General features: G+C 40.7%; 1 protein-coding gene across 1 annotated transcript in view; it reads right to left on the reverse strand.

The window, feature by feature from the left end:
* MIB1 (MIB E3 ubiquitin protein ligase 1) overlaps window positions 1-16,757 on the reverse strand; it is a gene marked incomplete at its 5' end in the record, with an annotated part of 123,070 nt that overhangs the window by 89,248 nt on the left and 17,065 nt on the right. The window contains 2 exons of the mRNA XM_081097466.1: window positions 6,836-6,965; window positions 8,959-9,130. Coding sequence (XP_080953592.1) covers window positions 6,836-6,965; window positions 8,959-9,130 — 302 coding nt within the window. The remainder of the gene's footprint in view (window positions 1-6,835; window positions 6,966-8,958; window positions 9,131-16,757) is intronic.

Genomic DNA, 16,757 nt, shown 5'->3' on the forward strand with positions numbered 1-16,757 from the left:
TGATTTTGTTTCCTAGAAGTTCCTTCAGTTGCCTCAAAAAGCAGGCCATCTAAGCTAAAACATCATGTGTATCTACCATGGAAATCCAGACACAATCTCAAGGCCCAACATGGCACCAGAGTCTAATTCATAAACTTATTACTTTCAAAACTTACTGGTTTACTACAGCTTAAGGGCCAAGAATTAACTACACAAAAATGATACACAATGAGCACTAAATGTGGGTATTCTCAAGTAAACCAGTCTACAGCTAAGAATGGGAAATAGTACATGTTCACTTATTACTGTTCTCCATGTTGACGCTTACAATCAGCCATCCTTCATAGTTACTTAGAATGCTAGCATGTTTAAGGAATTACCTGAAAAACAGATTATTTCAAATACGACATATAATGACCCTTTCATTTTTACACTGTACTAAATAAATCATTTTGTAAGCTATGTATTTTATGGTGCTGTTGTAGAGAAAAAAATTTTAAAGTCTGTGTCATCTGAAGAAATCACAGGAACTGAAAAGCCTCTTTTGTATACAGTGGTGCCAAATGGATTTTTTCAAGTTAAATTCTGTCACTATGGTGTAAGAAAAAAACATTGATGGATTGCCTCTCGCATGTGCCCTGACTGGGGATCAAACCCAAAACCTAGGTATGTGCCCTGATAAGGAATCGAACCCACAACACTTTGGTGTACAGGATGACGCTCCAATCAACTGAGCCATCCGGTCAGGGCAAGTGTAGTTTTTATTGTCTGACTTTTTTTTACTTGATTCCTTCCACAACCACACAGAGACTGGCAGAAGGGAAAAAAAGACTGTTAGGAGGGGTGGAGATGGGGAAGGGGGTGGTCCCACACCCATGTGTGTCAGATAAAAATCAGAAGGAATATCTGGGCTGCAGCCCCACACCAGGCCACACAGCCCAGGGTTCCAAACCATGAAGAGAAGTCTTCATAATCTCTGGCTGTAAATCCAACAGGGATTGTGGCTGAGTGAGACAGACAACGGCTTAAGTCCCAAGTGTTCCTCTTGAAGGGGCCCACAGGAGAACAGATTTACTTGGTCTGAGCTACAGTGCTGGGACAGCAGCTCAAATGGCGCAGGAACCTATGAGGAGGAACTAATTGCCTGGCATTTGGACAAGAGCTGAAGGAACAACTTTTTTCCAGATAGAAGTGTGGCAGAGGTCATTGTTCCTTTTCTGAGCCCTCCTCCCAAAGAGCTGGCAGACAATGCCATATCTGAGTCTTCATCAACAAGGCTAACACTGTTAAACCCACCCTGGTTATTCCCTGAGACCTTGCCCCACCCAACTGCAGCCCATCTATGCATATCCAGTGGCTTTTCCATACAAATGGTCTCTCTTGGCTCATGCTTCGGACTTTTCTAAAATCTCTCAAATAAGTGCATCTGGCCTTGATATGTGTCATACCTCTCACTTAGTGGCCCAGTCCTTGGTTCACAGGCTGGCCTCTCTTGGGCACCTCCAAGCCCAGCACAAATAGCAGCCATCTTCAGATTGCTTTGTAGCTCATGCCAGGTGGCCCCAAACTTGGCCAGCTCCTCCCTGGAGGCCCCAGAGTCAGCACACTTGGTGGACAGCTTCAGAACACATCAAAGCACCACCCACTGCCTTCATGAGCAACACATTCAAGGAGCAGGCTCAGAAGGCATCAGAGCCCAGCTGAAGTAAGTCCTGTTCCATGGTGTCAGAGCCTGCACAGCTGATCCTCCATGGTGATGGTAGCCAGTCCTCACAGCTAACTGATCTGGAGGTAAAATTCCTCCCACTGAGGTGTCAATAGCAATCAATGCTCAACTACAACAAAAAGATGTACACTGCCCACTCTGGGGAGCTGGGAAGCTCTCCTGGAATGACCGGCTCAGGTGATCAGGTGCCGGGAGCCGGTCCATCCTTGCTGTTTCAAAGGACCTGGCATATATGGCATACTGTTCTTAAAATGTTTGCTCACCTTCTTGGCACTATGTGTTTTAACCAAGGTCTCCTCTCTGAGAAAGATTGTTTCCCCAGGTAGGGATTTTCCCCTGAAGTTAGGGAGGGAATAAAACCCCTCAACTAAGTGCCAGGCGGGTAATTAATCACTTTAACTACAAACAATCATGCTTAAGCTACATAATCTTTACTCCCTGGAATGGAGATAAGAAACGCCCTAACCTTTGTAATAGAGATTGATAGGATTGAATCAACTGGTATAAATACAGATGTAACAAGACAGCAGGAGACAGAACTAAGAGACAGAACCTAGGCACAGAACCTACACAGAACGTTCTCTAGAGACAGAAGAACTTCGCTGGAGAGAACATGGCAAAAGATCCTGGATAGAAACTGGCCTCAGAACCTAGAGACAGAACCTAGCGAGAGAACATGGCAAAAGATCCTGGACTGAACCTGACTACAGAAATTGGCAAGAGAACCTGACTAGAACCTGGTGACTGAACCTGGCTGGAGAACCTGGACAGAACCTGGCTGGAGAACCTAACGAGGGAACTTGGCTACAGAACCTGGCTGGAGAACCTGGAGAACCTGGCTGGAGAACCTAGCAAGACAACATGGACACAGAACCTGGCTGGAGATCCTAGGCAGAACCTCTCTGGATATCCAGACCAGAACTTGGCTGGAGATCCGGGCCAGAGATCCTGGCTAGGCTGCTGATCAACTGAACGCTGTCTCCGTGTCATTCCTTCTTCGCTGACTCCGTCCACACCTTTGGGGACCCCTGGACCTGCTGGGGCTGGACCCCAGCAATCAGGGAAGCTGTGCCACTGGACCCTGTAGGACACTATTAATTAATGCCACCATACAAAGTCCAGGAAACGTAGCAGCTCTACCTAATACATAGAAACAAACAGAGGAAGGCTGCCAAAATGGGGGGGGGGGGGCTAAAAAATATATATCCAAATGAAAGAACAGAAAAAAATCCCAGAAAAATAAATAAATAAAATGAAAACAAGCAATCTACCAGATGCAAAGTTCAAAACACTGGTTATAAAGATGTTCAATAAACTTAGGGAAAGAGAAGATGAACTTACTGAGAACTTCAACAAAGATAAGAAACATAAAAACGAAACTAGAAAACATAAAGAAACAGTAAGAAATGAAGACCTAAGTGTAATGAAGAATACATTACAGGGAATCAACAGTGATAATGACAGAAAACTTCCCTAATCTGGTGAAGGAAATAGACATACAAGTCCAAGAAGCACAGAGTGTTCCAAACAAGATGAACTCAAAGAGGACCACACCAAGGCACATCATAATTAAAACGCCAAAAATCAAAGAAAAAGACAGAATCTGAAAAACTGCAAGAGAAAAGCAGTTAGTTACCTACAAGGGAGCTCCCATCAGATTGTCAGCTGATTTCTCAACAGAAACTTTGCAGGCCAGAAGGGAGTGGCAAAAAATATTCAAAGTGATAAAAAGCAAGGACCTATAACCAAGATTACTCTACCCAGCAAAGCTATCATTTAGAATAAAAGGACATATAAAGAGCTCCCCAAACAAAAAAAAGCTGAAGGAGTGATGACACCACCATATCAGTAATACACTAATTGTTAAAGGATCTTTAAGAAGAAAAAGGTCTAAAACATGGATAATAAAATGACAATAAATACGTATCTATCACCAATTATTTTAAATGCAAATGTATTAAATGCTCCAATCAAAAGACATGTAATGGCTAAATGGATAACAAAACAAGACCCTTACATATATTGTCTACATGAGATTCCCTTCAGATTGAAAGACACACACAGACTGAAAATAAAGGTATAGAAAAAGGTATTTTATGAAAATGAAAACAAAAAAAAGGCTAAAATAGCAATATTACACCAACAAAATAGACTTTAAAACAAAGGCTATATAACACAAGACAAAGAAGGAACCAGCAATTCCACTTCTGGGAATTCTTTTTTTTAAAAAAAAACTAAATCAAAAAGACATATGCACCTATATCATTGCAGCATTATTTATAACTAGAGGCCCGGTGCACAAAAATTTGTGCACTCGGGGGGGAGGGGGGGTCCCTCAGCCCGGCCTGTGCCCTCTCACAGTCTGGGACCCCTCAGGAGATAACGACCTGCTGGCTTAGGCCTGCTCCCGGGTGGCAGAGGGCAGGCCCAATCCTCAGGTGCAGCCCCTGGTCGGGCTCAGAGCAGGGCCGATTGGGGAGTTGGGGCGCCGCCCCCTGTCATGCACAGAGCAGGGCAGATTGGGAGGCTGTGATGCCACCCTCAGTCACGCTCAGGGTAGGGCCAATTGGGGGGTTGGGGCACCATCCCGTCACACTCAAGGCAGGGTCGATGGGGAGGTTGCGGCGCCACCCCCTGTCATGCACAGAGCAGGGCCAATCAGGGGGTTGGGGCGCTGCCCCCGTCACACACAGAGCAGGGCCCATCAGGGGGTTGGGGCACCGCCACTCTCATACACAGGGCAGGGCCGATGGGGAGGTTATGGCTCTACCCCATCACACACAGAGCAGGGCCCGTGGGGGGGGGGGAGTGGGGAGCTCCCCCCTATCAGGCACAGAGCAGGGCTGCTCAGGGGGTTGGGGCCCCGCCCCATCACACACAGAGCCACAGGGCAATCAGGGGGTTTGGGCACTGCCTCCTGTCACACTGATCCCGGTGCAAGGAGGCATATTACCTTTTTACTATATAGGGTAGAGGCCTGGTGCATGGTTGGGGCCGGCTGGTTTGCCCTGAAGGGTGTCCTGGATCAGGGTGGGGGTCCCCACTGGGGTGCCTGGCCAGTCTGGGTGGGGGGCTGAGGGCTGTTTTCAGGCTGGGAGTGACTGAAGTTGCCAACCGCTCCTTTTTTTCTTTTTCTTTTTTTATTCTGGGCCAGCTTTATCTTGAGGCTTGGCTCCAGTTCTTAGGCCTCGGCGGCTGAAAGTAGGTTTCTGGCCTTTGCTTACAATGTTGCGAATCTGCTGGCTGAAGTCCGGTGGTATTTGTTACAATGTTTCTTAAACTGCCCACTCAGAGGCCTGCAGCCGCAGGCGCGGAACGTTGGTTTCCTCCAACTATCCTCCGTCACTGAGGCAAGCAAGCCTCATGTTAGTTTCAAGCTGCCTGGCAGCCGGCAGCCATCTTGGCTGACAGTTAATTTGCATATCTCGCTGATTAGCCAATGAAAAGGGTAGCGGTCGTACGCCAATTACCATGTTTCTCTTTTATTAGTGTAGATACCCAAGATATGGAAGCAGCCTAAGATGAATGGATAAAGTGGAAATAGTGCATATATACAATGGAATATGATTCAGTCATAAAAAAGAATGAAATCTTGCCATCTGCAACAATATGGCTGTATCTATAGGATATTGTGCTAAGTGAAATAAGTCAGACAGAGGAAGACAAATGCCATATGATTTCACTTAGACTTAGAATCTAAAGAGAAAAATAAATGAACAAGCAGAACAGAAAGACTCATAGACAGAACATTTTGATGGTTGTCTGATGGGAGAGGGCTAGGGAAATGAATGGAAAAGGTGAAGGGATTAAGAAGTACAAATTGGCAGTTAAAGAATAGTCATGGGGATGTAAAGTACAACATAGGGAATACAGTCAATAATATTGTAATAACTATGTATGATGTTAGACAGGTACTAGATTAATTGTGGTAATCACTTAGTAAGTTATATAATGTCTAATTACTGGCATATACACTTGAAACTAATATAATAATGTATGTCTACTGTAACTGAAAAATAAAAACATTATTTAAAGTAAAAAAAATAATCATTCCTCAATGATAAAAAGTCTCAAATGTGAAATGTTATTTATTTCAGTGCATCTAGCACTTAGGATAACACAGAGTATACATAATTCAACACAAATTTTTTGACTGAATCAATGAATGATTAGCAAAAGCAACATAAAATCCGAAATAAATAAATCCAACAACCCATTTAGCCTAGTATCTCTGGCTATCCCACCCCAGTGAAACAGGCTCTACACAATTCCCTTCAGAATAACTGCTAAAATTGACCTAAATAGCTCTACACACTACCTGAGAAGAGTAACAAGAGTTAAGTGGACTAGGTAACAAAGTAGCTGCTTATTATCCCCTAGACCAGTGATGGCGAACCGGTGACACGCGCGTCAGAGGTGACACGCGAACTCATTTTTATGGTTGATTTTTCTTTGTTAAATGGCATTTAAATATATAAAATAAATATCAAAAATATAAGTCTTTGTTTTACTATGGTTGCAAATATCAAAAAATTTCTATATGTGTCACGGCACCAGAGTTAAGTTAGGGTTTTTCAAAATGCTGACACGCCGAGCTCAAAAGGTTCGCCATCACTGCCCTAGACTCAGGTCTTTGAAAGAATAGAATATACTAAACAAGTGAAATTGTAATAGCAAGAAAGTTAAGAGTATTAGGTAAAGCTCAGGGAGGACTGACCCAAACAGATTGTTTAGAAAGGCATTCTGGGCAAAAAGTGGCAATATTGAAGCCTAAAAGTAGAAAGGTAAAATCTACCCAACAACTTTCTCAAGACATACCAATATTTACAATGGAGCAGGAACAACCTTTTTTCTTTCAAGAAAAAAGAGAAATTAAGGTTTAAAAAATTCTTATATCAGTCAGGGGCAAAGCAGATGTACAGTCCTTAGTTCATCCTAGCTTGATGCCTGTGTCGGTGGCCAGAGCTGTTTCTTGCCTGAGGCACATTAAAAAAAAAAAAAAAAAAGATTTAAAAAATTGCTCCTGGCATAGAAAAAAATGTGCCACAAAATTCAATTATAGTAATAAATAAAAATCTCCTGACATACTATATTCTAGAATAACATGATGAAATAAGAAAAAAGTTTTACCTTCCCCCTACGTCCATTTCCTCCATCCTGATCTTCCCATTGCCAGTCTACTCCTCGTACCACTCTGGCACCTGCAAAGATCCCTCTGGCTGTAATCTTCTTAGATTTTCTGCGAGATTCTAATAGAACCCTGAAAATAAAATGATTTCAAACTTGTTTAAAAATAGGTAACATTATTTTTTAACAACAGTATATAAAAGGCTATTTTGAAAATATAAAAGGTTTTTTTAAATAGTAATGAAATCCACATATGAACCCAGTCTAACCACTTCAAAGTATCACTATACTCTTCACTGCTTTAGAGATAGCAAACTAAATCAAATACAACTGTTAGGCAAATAATATAAACGAGTTCCTAAGAAAAACAGCGCCACAGAAATGAAAAATGGCAAGTGGCCCTTGACCTCAGGCTTATTTAGGAAGACAACAGGGAGTGGTAGGGACTTTCGTGAACTCAAGCACAGATTTGTCTACAGGGTACAGGTGCTTCCTGTGCTTCAGCAAACTCTTGCCACGAACAAACGTAGGCTCGGTGCTAAGTTTTCTGGGGGAGTGTGCACATAAGTGTCAGAGTGTGTGTGAATGTGTGCATGTTTTAAGAATTCATAAACTTAGATTTTTGTGTGAAATCACCCAATTTCAAAAGGTTAACAATTGTTCAAAATTTTGGAACATGGTATATGTCAAGTAAAATACACCTGTGGCCTAGATTTGACCTGCATTAAACTCCCTCCAAAGTTCTGCATAACTACAGAAGACTGTGGAACTTGAAAAAGATTCTAAACTCAATTATCTGCGCCAGGTGGGTTTTCCGAGCATCTACCCATACCCATATTCTGCATCCTTCTCATTCATAAAACCAAAAAGATTTGGGGTTTATTTCCTTTTGCTTTTCTGCTTTCATCTCATTATTCTATTCATTTTTAGAATATCTTTATTATACTCTAATTTTTAAAAATTGTAAACAAAAGACAAAAATAAATAACTTGTTCCAAATTACTGAGTTAATAAATGGCAGGACCATGATTTGAACTGAGAAACCAGGTCACCAAAATCCATTTTTCTATTATTTCTGCTGCTTCCCTATGACTGGCTAGATTCGTGCTCCTATGCTTTATCCATATCTACATAAGACTAAATTACCTGAAACTCTATGCCCATTCACAATTAACACTCCTCTCTCTTACTCCCAAGACAGTACATACCCCTACATAGAGTATAAAACATCACATGATAATCACTGTTGATCAAATAATCCCTTAACATGAAAACTCTTTAAGAATACTGTACCTTCAAATTTACACAAGCATAGTAGCTGCCTCAAAGTCTTAATAAATGCCTCTTGATTGAATCAATGAGCCCTAGAGGTAGCAATTAACAGAATAGAAGGTATAGCAAGAAGAAACTAATCAGCCCTAGACGGGTAGCTCAGTTGGTTAGCGTAGCGTCCAAGGTTGGGGGTTCAATCCCCTGTTAGGGCACATATAAGAATCAACCAGCCCTAACTGGTTTGGCTCAGTGGATGGAGCGTCAGCCTGCAGACTGGGGGGTCCCAGGTTCGGTGCCGGTCGGGGGCATGTACCTTGGTTGCGGGCACATCCCCAGTGCGAGACATGCGGGAGGCGGCTGATTAATGTTTCTCTCTCATCGATGTTTCTGACTCTCTATCCCTTTCCCTTCCTCTCTGTGAAAATCAATAAAATATATTTTTAAAAAAAGATTTAAAAAAAAAAGAATCAACCAATGAATGCATAAATAATAGGAACAACAAATCAATGTTCTCTAAAAATCAATCAACAAAATAATAATAATAAAACACTTCAGCTTGTTAATAAAAAAGTAAAGAAGAAAATAATCAGTCTCTCTTGGGCTACCCTTGCATTTCCAAATACTGAGTAGTGCCAGGTCTCTAACTGAGAGAAAGAATAGCCTAGATTATCTTGGAAAAACACTTAGAGCTTCGTCTTCACAGAGGCAAGCCTGGTACACTTCTAGCCTGCTATCTGCTACCTCCTGACTAAACTAGCTCTTAGAAGCTTTCCTAATCCTATTTTTAAGGCTGAGTAGTATAAAATTTTAATACAAACAAAAAATTGCAACTGAAAAAAAACTATTTCCCATACCGCTCACTTCCAGGTGTAGTAATTCTATAGAAGCGATGCCTTAAGTGATGCTTATCTCCATGATAACAAACTGTGCACAAATCATAATTTGTACACTCTGCACACTTCCATCGAATGCCAATGATTGGTTGCTGGCGGCAGGTATCACACATGGTCCCATCATGCTTAATGCCTATTAAAACAAGGATACATCCTTACATTAATTACAGGTATTATTTACTTGAAGATTACTTCTTAAGAGGAAAAATAAGAACACATCATTTTACCAAGTATTTCAATAAAGTAGGAAACAATATTTCAAATGTACCATATATAGTTTCAAGATAACATATTACAAATATTTTAATCAGCATAAATTATAGGCTAAATAGCTTCTATCCCTTCTTTTTTCCATTAGTAAAAACATTTGTCAGTAGCACTTCCCTTGATATCATTCACAAACTGAAACTTAGATTCAGTCCAGAGAAAGAAAGAAGAATCTGTTATCCCCAAGGAGATATTTCAGACTTCAACACTCAGAAATCTTTTGAGAAATTTAAACATATCCTCTAGGTAAATAATTACTCCAAAAGAAAAGACAATTTTATCCTCAAGATATCATAGAAACAAACTATCAACTTACTTAAGAATTTTTATCTAGGTATTGACTTTTCCCCCACAAACAATAAACTTCAGAAAATGATTAGCAAGCAAGTTTCCCAGTTTAAAGGATAACAACATACTCTAGTTGAGTTTGTCGTGTTTTTTTCCTTAAGGAATAAGGAGTAATAGAAAATGTTCACTAAAAATGTTCACATGCATGGATGAGATAGACAATAGAATAAAAGGTACCACTAAAAAGTAATGAAAATAACTGACATTTTAGAGTAATAGAATTGGGGATAATGTTCTATTATTCTTACTAGAGGCCCAGTGCACTGGTGAGGTCCCTTGGCCTGGCCTGTGCCTTCTCGCAATCAGGGACCCCTCGGGGGATGTCGGTCGGACTGCCAGTTTCGGCCCGATCCCCACAGGCCAGGCCGAGGGACCCCACCGGTGCACGAATCCATGCACCAGACCTCTACTATGCATGTAAGATCTTTGGTTAATCTCTTCCCGCCCTTCCCCTTTCTCCCTTCCCTCTGAGATTCATCAGTCTGTTCCATGTTTCCATGCCTGTGCATTGAGCGTCTGCCCCTGGTGGTCAGTGCATGCCATAGCTACCGGTTGAACAGTCGCTTAGGCGACTTTTTTTTTAAAGTTGAAGTTTTAAGATTCTTTATTACATTAACTTTAATAATCTTAGTAAATGAATATAAGCTAGTTAGTAATCTGGTTTGGTCACTGAAAAAAAATGAAACATTTTTGAAACCTCACCTAACTGTGTAGTATGCAAACTAGAACTAGTTATGCTTTCATCTCTTTAAGAAAGCAGTATGATTATAAGAACCTTCACTGCTGCTCTATGGCCTCTAAACTACGGAGGAGAGATGAAATCAAGCTTCTGAGGAAATCCCAAGGCAACTAACTGCAGTGAAACAATGTCTGGAAAGCTGCAGGTACAAATGCATTACATGAAAGCTCAAATTTGCTTCAAAACCTGGGCTACTTAAGTCTAAAATTAAATTCACATTTTCTTACAAGGAAATTAGAAATATTTAAGAAACTATTAACTCTATTTTGATTCCCAACATTTATTTATAACCTTCTCAGAAAATTTTGTATTAGGCGTAGCTGTTTTGTTTGCTATTCTGTTACTTATGAAGTTATAACCTACTTGAATTATTCAAAAATGAGAGTAGCATTTGTGAATACAGTCACAGTTTAACCGAAAGGTAGTTAACTTGAATTTCTAATTGGGAATAAAGAAAGGTGTTAAATGTTTTAAAAATGTGCAATAATATAAACAATAGTTTGATAACATCTAGCATTAATGCAATATAAAGATTAACTGTTTTAAACCAAACTCAACAGACTGACTTTTAAAGAACACAGCTATCTTAATTCATTAAAGTGTGTTTCACAGCTACTATGATGTGTCTGACACTGATTCCAAACATGTCCAGCAATTCGCAAGGTTTCCCACTTCAGGGACTCCTGACACTGCCAGCTGATGAACAAGGATGTAAGGCTCCCCAGACACAGCAGCACATACTGCTTCTCCAATGCCACCTTCCAGGTAGTGATTTTCCACTGTGATAACCCGGCCGCCTGTAGCTTTTGCATTGGAGATGATGGTGGCAGCATCCAGGGGTTTAATGGTAAATGGGTCAATGACACGGATGGAAATATCTTTAATAATTAAAGCATAATATGCTAATTAGACCAGACGTCTTTCCGGATGACCTTCTGGATGAAGCCGCAGCAGTGGGGGCCAAGGCAGAGGCAGCCGCTGCCACGGTGAGGCCGAGCCCCTTGCACAAATTTTGTGCATCGGGCCTCTAGTATATAGATAAGCAAGGGCTGTGCTGTCTGTGTAACAGTGACACACACCTGGATTCCAATTCTGGTTCTCTATCAGCTATTTGGGGCCCTTGAAAAAGTTATTTCAACTGAAATATTTATATATAAAAAAATATTATTTTTCAAAATAATTGGGAGGGGGCAGAGGGGATTGCTCAAGTTGAAGTTGGGCAACATGTAACATGGAGGTTCATTATATTTTTATATTTTTGTAAGTTTAGAAATTTTCCATAATTAAATAAAAGAAAGAAGTTATTTTAGTTCCCTTTGGAGGAAGCAATATGTTCTTTAAAGGTAAAAGATATTCTAGGAATCTAATAAGAATGTGCTATATATGCAAGAACTAGAGTACAAAAGCACTAAACTCTACAAAAACATTGTACTATTGCTATTTCCTGATAAGAAAACAAAACTCTATATAATTAATTTTCTATATATAGATTTAAAGTCCCTATGATTAAGGTAACCAGATTCTAAATAAAGAGTCAAACGTAAGGATAAATCTGTGTCAGATAAATCTGTGGAGGTAGTTAAGAATAAAATGAGGGTCAGGGAGGAATGAACACTAGAAGGAAATTGGAATACCTAGTGAAGTTCAAAAAGCATGACATAAACCAAATGTTTAGTGAGCAATCCTTCTGCAGTCTCCTTCTATACAAACACTTGATTGTAGGAACAGAGAAGATGGAGGACATCCGTACCTACTGATTCACTCAGTAATTATTTCCTTACTGCCACTGTAGCCAAGCCCTCTATTGTTTCAAATATCACTCTTGCTGTACTATGAAGAACAGAAAGGAAGAAACTAAAACTGACTAGAGAAAGGCAGTCAAGTCATAAGAAGTTTATACAGTAGTTTAGGCAAGATAATGATAGTTTAAGTCAGGGTGATAATACAGCAAGTGGAAAGAAATAGTCAAGAGAGATTTAGGACTTCGTGTTATGGGTTACAAAACAAGAGATGTAGAAGGTAACAAACAAAAAAGTACAAATGAAATCATTCAAGAGAAAACAGAAATGTCAGAGATATTTAAAAACAGTGCCCTTTAAAACAGAAAGGGGAAGAACGAAATAAGCACATGCTAATTTTAAAAAATGCAAGCTCCACTAATAGAAATGCATCTAAAAAACTAAATTAAAAAAATCAGAAGAGTGTCATAGAAATGGTGGATGAGTAGACTTTCAAAGGAAAAAAGAAGAAATTTCAGAAAAACACAAAATATGTTCAATGAACCAGGAGAAGCTTTATTTGTTTGACAGAAATATGAAATACAGTCAGAGACTTAAAGATAAGTTTTAGTCATGCTGGGAAATAACAACATAAAATTATTTCTAACCTGAATATTTAAACTGTTGCATTAAGTGGTAAAACAAGGGTATGTGACTTAAGACTAGTTCTATAATGTACTAGCTAGGTAATGTTCAATATTAGTTTAAACTACTCTGGGATCAATATTCTCATCTATAAATTAAGAAAGTACTTCCTTTCATATGCAATGGACTGAATGTGTTCCCCAAAAATTCATATGTTGAAGCCCTACCCCCCAGTGGATGTTTGGAGGTGAGGCCTTTGGAAGGTAAATGAGGTAATGAGGGTAAGCCCCTAAGACGGGGTTAGTGCCCTCATAAGAAGAGAAAGAGAGAACAGGGGTCTCTCTCTATCTGCCACAGGACGCCACACTAAGAAGGCAGCTATCTGCAAGCGAGGAAGAGAGTTGTCACCAGGGAACCAACACCTTGATCTTGCCAACACCTTGATCTTGAACTTCCAACTATGAAAAATAAATCCCTGTTGTTTAAACCACCCAGTCAATGATAGTTTGTTATGGCAGCTCAAGCAGACTATGACAACATAGAAAGGGACATTGTGAAGCTAAAGTGATATAATTCAGGTAAATACATTTTGAAAGGCTTTAAAGCAAAATATAAAGAACTATACTGAACTTAATTTATAAAGAATTATACAGCCCTAACCAGTTTGGCTCAGTGGATAGAGCGTCGGCCTGTGGAGTCAGGGGTCCCAGGTTCGATTCCAGTCAAGGGCATGTACCTTGGTTTCGGGCACATACCCAGTGGGGGGTGTGCAGGAGGCAGCTGAATTGATGGTTCTCTCTCATCGATGTTTCTAACTCTCTATCCCTCTCCCCTTCTCTCTGTAAAAAATCAATAAAATCTATTTTTTTTAAAAAAAGAATTATACAGTACAGTGGGGCCTTGACTAACGAGTTTAATTCGTTCAGAGACCGAGCTCGTTAAGGAGCTTGTTAAGAGGCTCGTTAACTCAAATTACTCTATCAACTCAATGCAAAACATCGGTGGAGAGACAGCTGGTATCTCAAAAAACTCGTTAGTCCGGACACTCGTAAGTCAAGGCCCCACTGTACTTAATTTCATCTTAATATAGATTTATTAAATGTACTATCATCCATTTAAATAATTTAGTGATCAAAATCAGCATATGCCGAAACCGGTTTGGCTCAGTGGATAGAGCGTTGGCCTGCGGACTGAGGGGTCCCAGGTTCGATTCCGGTCAAGGGCATGTGCATGGGTTGCGGGCACATCCCCAGTGGGAGATGTGCAGGAGGCAGCTGATCGGTGTTTCTCTCTCATCGATGTTTCTGGCTCTCTGTCTCTCTCCCTTCCTCTCTGTAAAAAATCAATAAAATATATTTAAAAAAAAAAAATCAGCATATATCCTAGGAAAATTCAACAATACTTACACAGAAATCAAGAACTTAATTTCTCAATTTCCCAGAGACTGCATATAGAGAATATTCAATTATTCATGTGTGGATTATCCTCATTTTAGCAAATTAGCTACCTTCTCCATAGCCATTCTCTTACTATATCATCCGATCAGGTTTTTCCCCAAGGCTTATGGCTTCCCTGGGGCTATACCTGTCTTCTCCATTCCTTTCACTGTTTTCACTCCAGAATAGCAACAGTGGACATAACTGCCATGCAAGATAGTCCTACATACCAGCAGATCATCCACCACTTCTCATCAGTGATAATGATGGATTCTATCCTATGGCTAGAATGAAAATTCTGTCATGAAAATCATCAGCAATAGGCCCAAAAGAAATTAATTATATTCTAGTCTAAACAGAATGCACATTAAAATTAAAAATCCCAGATTTATAGCTACACAACTCAAGGCTACCAGCATTCACTTCAGTCTTTTAGAATATAAATCAAAAGGCTGAATGCAACTTTCATCTATTCTTCCTTATTGGGTATATAAATTGAATACAGTGAAAATTATTTATTTTGGTTTTTTTAATCACATAAAGATTTTAAAAAGTACCAAACAATCCATAACCTGCCTAATCATCCCTGGGTTACTAAGAATTTGCTATATTTTGCATTAAATCAGTATGTAATCAATTCCTTAATTTTTAAAAAATCTGTAATTACTCCTGTAATTATTATCTCCCAACACAAATAGCAAAAGTTTATAAAATTAAAAAATTATTCTAGCTCACACAAAGGTATTTTTAAGTTAAATTCTAAAATCCAAAGAGGGCCACACCAATCTACATCCATTCCAAGTTCTCTTCTGACATGACAATAACACAGGACCATCAAGAAACAGGTCTATTTCCCCCCACAGACACTGGACCTGGGTAGACATTTGCAACTGCCTTGGTCAATAAAAGGTGGTGGGAGTGACACTATATGACTTTGGAGGCTAGGTCATAAAAGACAACACAAGCGCTATTTGTCCAGTCTGTCTTTCTCCTTACCTCATGCCTTGGGAACTCTGTCATACTAAGTCTGGCTATTATGAAGCTGCCATAGAGGAGAGACCACAGGGAGTGGCCACAAAGAGGTATAGGGATGCCCTATACCTAAGAAGCCTGACTCTGCCAGCCCCTCCAATATTTGACACTTCCAGCTGAGGTCCTAGACATTGTGGAGCAGAAACAAGCCATTCCCCTTAAAGCCACATCTAAATCCCTAGCCCATGGAAGCCATGAGCATATAAATTGTTTCATACAACTAAGTTTTGAAGTAATTTGCTATGTAACCATTATAACTGAAACAAAGTTAAAAATAAGTTATAATCTTTGTTAAATTATAGTTCCTTAAATACAACATACCAAAAATAAAGATAAATTAAAGAATTAAATATGAGCTCTGGCCAGTGTGTAACAGTTGGTTGAACATCAATCGTCCTGTGCACTGAAAGGTCATGGGTTCGATTCCCAACCAGGGCTCACCCAGGCTGCGGGTTAAATCTCTGGTGAGAGGCAACCAATCAATGTTTCTCTTTCACACTGATGTTTCTTTCTCTCTTTCTCTCTCTCTCTCTCTCTCTCTCTCTCATCCTCTCCCTTTCTCTCTCTCTAAAATCAATAAAAACATTTTTTAAAAGTATTAAATATGAAAAAAGAAAACCATAAAGTACTAGAAAAAAGTTGAACAGCATATTTTACAATTTTGAGTAAAGTTTTTCTAAGCATGGCACAAAACCTAGAAGTCACATGCATGCCCATGTGAACACACATATACATAAGTGTATAAATAGAGAAAAATCTGTAAGCCCACTACAAAATTGCTGACAGTGATTAAGGGTGCACAGATGGGGAAGGAGAGGGCACTTTCATATTTTGTTCTATATACTTTTGAATTGTTTAGTTTTATTATAAGCATACTAGAGGCCCAGTGCATAAAATTCATGCATGGGTAGAGTCCTTAGGCCTGGCTGGCGATCAAGCCCGATCTGTGGGGTGATCAGCAGGGCGATTGGGGGGCCCCTGCTGACACTCACCTTGGAGGTGACCAGAGGGGCAATTGGGGGGCAGTGCCAGCCCCACCCCCCACCGCCACTGGTCACCTCTCTCTGTGGGGCAACCGGCAGGGCGACTGGGGGGCGCCCACTGGCACTTGCCTTGGCTGGCCTGGCACCTGTGGGCTGGGGACAGCTCCTGCACTGAGCATCTGCCCCCTGGTGGTCAGGGTGCATCATAGTGACTGGTCATTCCACCAGTCGTTCCGCAGTTCAGTCGATTTGCATATTAGACTTTTATTATATAGAACTAGAGGTCCGGTGCACAAAAATTTGTGCACTCGGGGGGGGGAGTGGGGGTCCCTCAGCCCGGCCTGTGCCCTCTCGCAGTCTGGGATCCCTCAGGGGATGACCACCTGCTGGCTTAGGCCTGCTCCCCGGGGGATTGGGCCTAAGATGGCAATCAGACATCCCTCTGGCAGCCCAGCAACCCTCGGGGGATGTCCACTTGCCAGCGGGGAGCAGGCCTAAACTGCAGTCGGACATCCTTAGCGCTGCTGAGGAGGCAGCCTGGCTTGTGGCTGAGCAGAGCTCCTCCCATGTGAGAGCGCCCTGACCACCAGAG

The sequence above is a fragment of the Myotis nattereri genome, assembly GCF_964212035.1.
Source record: "Myotis nattereri genome assembly, chromosome: 8".
NCBI classification, from domain to species: Eukaryota; Metazoa; Chordata; class Mammalia; order Chiroptera; family Vespertilionidae; genus Myotis; species Myotis nattereri.